Source organism: Arachis ipaensis, chromosome B09 (genome assembly GCF_000816755.2).
Source record: "Arachis ipaensis cultivar K30076 chromosome B09, Araip1.1, whole genome shotgun sequence".
NCBI classification, from domain to species: domain Eukaryota; kingdom Viridiplantae; phylum Streptophyta; class Magnoliopsida; order Fabales; family Fabaceae; genus Arachis; species Arachis ipaensis.
In genome coordinates, this window is record NC_029793.2 from 4179498 (window position 1) to 4188836 (window position 9339).

Here is a 9339-nt window from a genome sequence, read left to right on the forward strand (position 1 = left end):
TTATTCTTATTGTTTATTTGTTTCATTTTTTCCTTGAATTGAAGGAGTTGGCAATTGTGGTGAACACAACCATGACAATCAATAAGTTACAGTTCCCTTTGATTAATGGATAACCATTCCACCAACCTCTCAAAATATAGATAGTAAATACCAATTGATGTTCACCTATACAATAAGTACTAATTCATATAATTTTAGAAAGAAAATGTGTTGCATGCCATTTAGAAAAAAATAAAAAATAAAAAATAAAAAAAATCTTCAATGATTACATTCTTGCAATGTATTCTCCCTTTCACAAATAAACATTTGTAGTTTTAGTTTAAAGTGCCCTTGTGATGAGTGCATCACTTCTTTTTATTATTATTATTTTTAACTAATATCATATTTCTGGCACATCAATTATTGACTGCTTTGTATATAGAAACTATCAACTTATAATTAAAAGAAGATTGAGGTTTAGAGGTTTAGTTAAACCTATTATAAAGTGTTAAAACTCTGAATTAAAGGAGCATATAGTAGCACCATCCACTGACACTAGTGTGTTTTGATTACTTTTGTTGAAGATTCTTTGTATCTTTCATGAATTGGTAACGTTGGGAGAAAAAAAAAGTGTTAATTCTGTTATATATTGAAGTTTTATATGAGAGAAAAATTAAAAAGAAAAAGAAGAGGGATTAGTTGATGCAATGAATAATGATCATGTGGTGTGAACAGGAATCAAAGTGTTTTAAGCATTGCACACAATGGTGGGCTGTCACTTAGAAAGAAAACAGCTATGGCCACAGACACACTCTGCTCACTTTCCTTAACATTTCAGTTTAAGACACATACACACATACATGCACTCCATTGTAGAATAATCAACAAAATTCACCACAATTAGTAGAATTTAATCAATGGTTTAATTTTTAGTCTTGTGGGTATGTATGGTGTGATTTTCTTTTTTGGTTCTGTTTACAGTATCCTCAAATTCAATAGATTAAAGATTAATCTGTTGTATATCTGAATTTTATTTAAAAGTTTATTATTAAATAATAATTTTTAATAAACTGAATAGTAAAAAGTCAAAATAATATATACTTAAAAGGATTAAATTCAAATTAACTTCATTATTCTTAAACAACTAACAAATTTTGGTTATTGACACAAAAGAAATTTACTTTTTTTTCTTTTATTGGACAAATTCTTTTTTTTTTGGTTCATTACTTGTTGAAAACATTGATTAACATATAGTCCTTGTGTATATGTATGAATTTTACATAAATATCTCTTCTTCTTTATGCTAAAATTAAAGACAAATTTACTATTCTAAAATTTATATGGTGATTTTATTCCGAACATTCATATTACCGAAGATGGTAAAAGAATGATGAATAAAAATCCAACATTTAATTTTAGATTCAAAATTTCAAATAAAATGTAAATGACTTAATTAACCATTGAATTATGATTTCAACTGCTTATTCTCCATAGAATAAACAAAGTTAAAATTTTACTCAAATCGTTATAAAACCTTAAAGAGACTAACACCAAAGAAGAGAGTATGAATTATTGGACAATTAATGGCATAATTAAGAATGATTTGTGGAATTAAATGTTCAAGAAATTCAAACCCTAAAGAATCGATCTCTTAGCAGGTTTTGTCGCTGTGACTCCTCCAATAGTGTCCAAGTTTACAGCCGGATTCCTCTGCTCCTAATAATATTATTACTTGGAAAGCCGTGCAAAATCTATTAATTAAGGTCTTATATTCTGAATTATTACATTAGTTTAGTTGAATTAATTGTACTTTTTCTACCCCCGTTTGTTGCCCTATCATGACCCCTTATTATATTCCCTAACTCACGTTTTAGCACGATGCTTACAGCTCAACTTAATCCATTCATTGGCCATCACCCCATCCACGTGGCTACTTACCATCATTTTTAACTTTAATTTCACCTGCTACCAAGTCACCATTATTCTATAATCTATACCGTTCTTAATTTTGTTCCTTTTAACTGCAACATTTCCTAGCCTTTCTTAGGTTTGGTAATAACCATATGCTCTACACCGTTTAATTATATTGGAAAGGAAAAGTATAGGCAACTAACAATATTTTTGAACAATGTGTAAACAATATGAATTAATAAAGTTAAAAGAATAAATTTAATTAGTAGCATTAAATTAGGGTGTAGTGTATTTTTATTTAATTGGTGGTTGTTCATGTTGTTCAAAATATTCATTATTTACCTAGCACTTTTCAAGAAGGAAAACTGTGTCCAAGTCTAACACTTTACTTTATATGGGGTGAAATAAAATATAATTTCTTACAATTTTAAGCATGAACTAAGGTAGGAAAAATCGAGATTTTAAGTAAAATCAAAAAAATAAATTAAGTACGTAAAACGTAAAATTTTAACAAAGATTTAAATTGTAAAATCGTCAAATTTAGTACAAATTTCGTAAAATCGATTAACTCATTTAAAATCGTAATATCAAAATATTTTAAGAGTTAAATTGAGATTCTAGCTACTATAATATGAACGTTATTTTAGAGCAAAAACTCATATGCAATTGTCTTTATATAAAGTTGATAGTCGAAAACGGCTAGATGATTTTATAAGTTTAAATTAAGTGAATATCTTGTATTTTAAGATTTTGGATTAAATTAAGATGCATGTAGTGTTTAGGGTTTCTTTTTTTTTTCTCCCTCTAATCACATACATGTACTCAACTTACTCTTGTTAGGTAACATTGTTACATTGGATTAAATAACATTTGTTAACTTTTCAAAGAATCTCCTCGTCTTCTGGATATATAAACTATATGATGATGATAAGGTTTATGCCTCTAAAATATGTTTGATTTTGAGAAGTAAATGTGACACCCCATAATCAAACGGGTGCCTAGCTACACTATATGTATATCCAATTGTCCATATGTAAAATGTACTGGAATAATTTAATTTGAATTTTGATCTTTCATTTAATTTATAAAATTATAAAAAAGAGTAAAATAATATATAGACACGTTAATAACTATTAACACATTATTATAATACAATTTGAATAGAAAAGATTTCGATTATTGGTGATAATTGGATTATAGGTCATGTGATTAGAAAAGGTTGATTTTTAGCAAAGGGAAGTTTATTGATATTTTATTTACTAAGAACATATTGTGTACCGACTTGTATAAATTCAAAAACATATTGATGAAAAATCATGTGGGTGCTGGAGGTAGAGCAAGNNATAGCTTTATTTTATTTATTTTATTTTATTTAAATTTAAATTATTCGATAAGATAAAACAAGGATTGAGTCAGATGGGCCGGACTCCGATCCCCAGGTTAAAGAAGAAGCCTCAGTAACTACTGGATAAGGTTTCCTTACCCCATTATTACTGTCATATTTTTATTCAAACTTCTAGTGCACTTTAAAAGAAAAAAAATAAAATAAATTAACTTGAATTGGTCGAATGGTTCGTTCATTCGTCCGTTTAACTAAATATAAGGAGTTTAAATTTTATCTTGTGTATGTAGTAACCCATTAACAAACAACAGATTATTAAATAAAGCTCAAATTATCAGTGAATTAGTCCTTAACATGTCGTGGACAAAAAAAAGATAACTAATATTTTATGTTACATTTGAAATAATATAAATTAATTTTCTATTTTTTAATGAAAAATATTGGCCAAACATTCCCCAAATATATCCCAAATTTCAAATGATTTACCAAATTTTAATTCAAATATTTTAATTTTCAACAATTTCACCTTCTATCTAAATTTAAATCAGCCTCTAATTTTTTTTTTATTTCATTAAATATATAATGCTTATGTCAAATCCTTATATTATTATGGGATAAGGAGCTCATATGAAAATTTTAAAACCTTTTAATAGTTTTCAAATTATTTTTAAATATCAATCCATATAGATTTGACAAAGTTTATTAGTCTCTAATAAAAAAATTGGCGCAAGAATTGATTTATTTAACAAAGAGAAAAAATTGAAGACTAATTTTAGTAACTAAAATATGTTAGTAAAATAGTGTTCGACTAAAAATTCGCTAGAGATTGATTTCAGCTATTATTCTAAAAAAATCCAAAATAAATAAATAAATAAATAACAAAAAATTTAGTGCATTAATTATTGTGTAGTTGTTCTTTTCCCTTGTCAAACATTGATAATTTTGCCAGTCTTTGAAAAAAAAATTGTCTTATCTTATATAAATTTTAAAATTAGTTAGATCCATCGATTTTAATATAAACTCTAGACATCGTCCAATCTCTTAGAAGCCAATAATTTTAAAATTAAACTCACTCAATTTAATTTTGTTTGAACTAGATTACACTATCATCACATGCAAAACTCTCTTAATCTTTTTCATATATAAAAGTTGAACACAAAATGTCTTATAGATTGTTAGTGTGTTCACTCATTGCACATTTCAGTGAAAAATAAGGCAACAAATGTAAATAATAACATATAATATATATTATAAGCTTTTATCTATATTGGGGAGTATTTTTATTTTTTATTTTTTATTTTCCCACTTAATTAGAAAATTAGTGAGATTGCAGTGAGCACGCGAGAAAGAGAGAGTGTGTCAGCTATCATGTGAGTGTAGGTATGAAGATGATGAGTGAGTCTTCTCAATGAAGCTTGTTTATTTTTTGTTCCAATGGGATAATAATATATAACTCAATTTTCAATTTGAAGGGTTTTTTATTTTTCATTTTTTTTTAAAATAAATAATAATTATGCTTGATCAATTTCCTTTGGTGCTTCCTCCCCCACACGTGCGTACTCCTCAACCATGTCTTATTGCTAACATGGAACCACGTGCACCGCACACAATATATTATGTGCAAGCATCTTTCAATTTGCAAGAAGCAACATGATATCAAAAGAGGGAAAAAAAACTATTTCTCTATATAAGAAAAGAGTATGAATTGAATATTCCATTTTTCTCCCTCTAAAATCTAATGCAATTAAAAAATAAAAATGGTAGTAAATCACTAAATCTTATCAACACATTATCTTTTTTTTTTTGGACATGGTGAGAACCGGGCAGCCCGGCCCACACCGAAGAGGATCCAACACATTATCTTAAATATGCAAAGGAATCAATACTTTAATATTTACTACATATTATTATAAGCAGCCCTGAATACACCCCTTTTTTTTGTTATATAGTAATGGATATCTTAGTTTTTGGTCATTTTAGTAGGAATTCATGGTTGACAATTCACTATATCAAAGCCCATAGTATGTTGGCCCAAAAAAAACCCTTAGAGTTGACCATTTAAATTTTGGACTTCCGTTGTTATTGCTTGATGCCATTTCCACAAAGTAACCACCAGAAGCATACAAAAAAAAAAAAAACCCAGTATCCGAAAAAGGAAAGAAAAAACAAACACTGTCCAAAAATTAAAAAAAAGGAGAAAATGACAAATAGGTCCTGACTTTTTGTTCCGCAGACATTTTCGTCCCTAACCATTGAAAAATACTTTTAAGTCCCTGACCTTTACAAAACTTGGACGGATCAGTCCTTCCGTCCAAATGCCTCCGTCAGGAACTGATCCGTCCAAATGCCTCCATCAGGGACTGATCCGTCCAAGTTTTGTGAGGGTCAGGGACTTAAAAGTATTATATCCCCTAATCCGGCAGGTCAAAGACTAATCTGTCGCGGTACTAAGCTCCATTTAAAGGTTTGCTGCTAGCCAATGAGTTGCTGCAAACACAAGGCGAGATTCGAATCCCCGACACTTGCTTAAGCGAACTAGTAAGCTAACCACTAGACCAACCCAACTTGGTTTAATAGTAATTTTAATTTTATATATCAATCTTTATTCATTTGACATGAGATTTTTTTTTTTTTTAACGACATGAGAATATTAAATACTCACCTTTTGAAATGGGAATAACTTTAAATGTTCCAATTGTAGGAGTAACAGACACCAAAAAATTAAAAATTGTAAGAGTAATGTCTTCCCATAATTTTACTTATAAAAATAAAAATAAAAAACCTATTCATCGGCTCATCGCATATATTGACTTATATATAGGCTTGATGTTGCTCACACACTCATATCGCGATCTGACTATGATTGAATTTATCCAACATTATTTATGACCTTAGCTTTTGTAGAGATTGATTAGTAGCACTACTTATTAAGTCAATTAACTAACTTCAACGACTTTGGATCATCTTTCTATATGGTTCATTTAAGGTCCCGTGAAGAAGCAAAAGTTTGTTTATGTATGTGGAGCAAATTAAACTCAGCTTATACCGTATTGCATATTTCTTCTTTTCTTAGTCGTGTGATTAATTTTACCACAAAATTAAAGAATAAATTTAAATAGTAGTGTATATGGTTTCACCATGCTAGCATGTGAATACCGCTAACAACTTGTATCGGTGCCTACTTGGTATTGGACCACATCTCTAATAGCTATCTAAAAAATATTACTTTTAGTATGGCAAGATAAACTTGTTTATTGCATCACTATATTTAAATTTAGTTATCATTATAGTAATATTTTGTATTCCATATTTTTTTTTTGCAACTTTAGTTTTTGTTTATATATGCATATGGAATATGAATTTGGAAACTATATTATTGATGTTTTTCCATTGTAGCTTTAACTTCCATTAGTCAATTCAATTACATGATCCCAGATTAACGTGGAATAATTTTATGATATTAGCCTATTAATTATGTATGAAACTTTAAATATTACTACTATAGTTATTCACTTAATTTATTTGTTAAAATGTGCTATGTTAGTGTAGAACTATCTTGATCAAATATAGTTGGATTCAGATATAAGATCCACATAGGTTCTATAGTATGGCAACTGTTTACAAGTAGTTAAAGAGAATACACGTGACTCTTGTATTCCTCCCAACAATTAAAAATAAATAAATAGGATTATGTTACGTGTATATTAAAATTAGCTACCAATATAAAATATATGCTGAAATATAAATATACATTGAAAATAAATCAAATTACACATGTATTTATACATAAATACATTAGTAGTTAATTTTAATGGCTAATTTTAATATATAAATAATATTTCTCAAATAAATAATAAATTTAGTTATTATGTTAGTTTTTACAGTTTTATCAAATTTGTAATTAAATTTTTATATATTTTTTTAATTGTCACTTAACAGTTCAGATTTAACTTACTCTTTGTATGATGAGTCTTGATCAGATCACATGATTAAATTATATATATATGTACACCGCATGAAAAACTAAGAAAATTTTTTTTTAAAAAAGAAAAGAAAAGAAAAAGTGTGCGGTTATACCTAGCTCTAGGCTCTAGCATGCACGAGAAAAAGCTAAGAAAGAAATGATGCAGTTAAACCTCGTGCTGCATTTGTCATTTTCATCAAAACCCTTTTTTCTTCTTTGGATTGTCATATACAACTACCAAACAAACGTGGATTGAAGCTCACTATAGTACTGAAATATTTATAGGTAACATAAAGAAAAAAACAAGGCACACTTACCTTTCAGGTTAGATAATAGATATACATTTAATTCAAACTTCACTCACAAAAAAGTTGCATTACACGAGCCATTGCTTTCTCATTAAATCAAACTCGAAAAATCTAGTAAAATTAAGTTCACGGCTTTGGAAAGTTGGCATTAAATTGAGTTTCTGTAGCATCCACACAAATTTATAAAGTTCTAGATTCAATTCCAAGAACCTAGCTAATTAATTAGTACCTAGAACTATTATAAATAGCATTGTTGTTCCTCCATTAAGATAATGTGTTCTTGCTCTTAGTTTAAGCCAAGTGTTTCACTACAAATTTTTCCTCAAACCCCACATAATTAACCAAGTTTTCTAATATCCCAATTCCCTATTTTGATCCTTCAATTAGGTTCATAGTTGGTGGTAGTGGCTAGTTTAATTTCACCATATATGGCACCACATGGAGAATCTTTGCCTAGTAGCACTTTCTCTACTAGGAGCAACAACAACATATTATCAAAGCCACCAAAGCTTTCATCTGAGAATCTTCAAAGAACCATCTCGGACATCTCCTTCGAGCTAGCGAAAGAAGCCATGATCGATTCTTCTAAGAATAATAACAATACCAAGCAGCTTTCGTCGATATCCGAGGTTGAAGTAGATGGAAAGTGTGAGTGTTGTGGCATGTGTGAGGAGTGTACTCTTGAGTACATGGACCGCGTCCGCGACAAGTTCCTAGGGAAGTTTGTGTGTGGTTTGTGTTCTGAGGCCGTGAAGGAAGAGTTGGAGAAAAATGGAGGGAAGAAAGAAGAGGCTTTGAGTTCACACATGAGTGCATGTGTTAGGTTTAACAAGTTTGGAAGGGCATTTCCGGTATTGTTTCAAGCTGAAGCAATGAAGGAGATGCTGAAGAAGAGTAAGTTTGATGGAAAAATTAGGGCTAAGTCTATTAGCCCTAGAGAGAAAGGAGGAGGGATCATCAATAAAGGAGGGCTTGCTCGTAGTTCAAGTTGTATTCCAGCAATCACAAAAGAGTTAAATGAAATCAAAATAGCTCATTAATTAATTTTTGGTAAAAATTCAGGTTCAGTTTACTTCACGTGTAGCTAATGATTCTCTACTATTAACTTCACGTGAAGTTGACTGCAGCTGAGTTTCTACTTTAATTTTATGTGTTTGAATGATACTATAAGTACAGTTAAGTTTGAGTTAAGATAAAAGAACATGGTTACTCACATGAATATGAATAAACTTTATGTTTGAATTAAGATAAAATGTTTTTTGCTGTATTAAATTATTATTGATAATTTGATACTAGCTTTCTAGCTAGGTATATGGGGACATAGTCTTGTATATTTTATACATGTCTCCAATAGTTTCTCTTCTTAGTGCAGATTAAAATATGCTTCATGAAACCCCAAAGTTGATTCTTAGGTTTTTTTTATTAGGTGATGGTCTATATCTCCCTATTCTAACCTTTGAGTCCTACAGGTTTCTTATGAATCTTTTATTTTTCCTTTTTGTATCTTTAAGTTTTGATATTTCTTCCTATGAAGAGAGTTGTTGGTTGTTTTTTAATTTGTTATTAGTGGTTTTTAATTTTATTGTCTTTTTCCTCCAAAGTCAAGATATGTATCCTAGATGTGACCAATAATCATGTATTATGGAATAAAAGTGTACTTGATGTAATGATGATGTGTAATATTTATTGATGCAATAAAATTTTGTTAATTATCTATGACGAGAGAAATTAGAAACAAACTCTATTGGCAGTTTAGCACTAACCCAAAAGGAAATTATAGGAAAAACAGTATAAGTATACATAAATTAGAAAATAAATTATCTTCTTTAATTCGT

General features: G+C 29.0%; 1 protein-coding gene across 1 annotated transcript; it reads left to right on the plus strand.

Moving 5' to 3' along the window:
• On the plus strand, window positions 7784–8918 carry LOC107616639. Its single transcript, XM_016318591.2, has one exon. It carries the CDS (start codon window positions 7933–7935, stop codon window positions 8542–8544), a length of 612 nt encoding a protein of 203 aa, XP_016174077.1. The 5' UTR covers window positions 7784–7932; the 3' UTR covers window positions 8545–8918.

Excerpts from the sequence above, each read along its gene's own strand:
- LOC107616639 (XM_016318591.2), top strand. The coding sequence starts at position 7,933 with ATGGCACCACATGGAGAATCTTTGCCTAGTAGCACTTTCTCTACTAGG.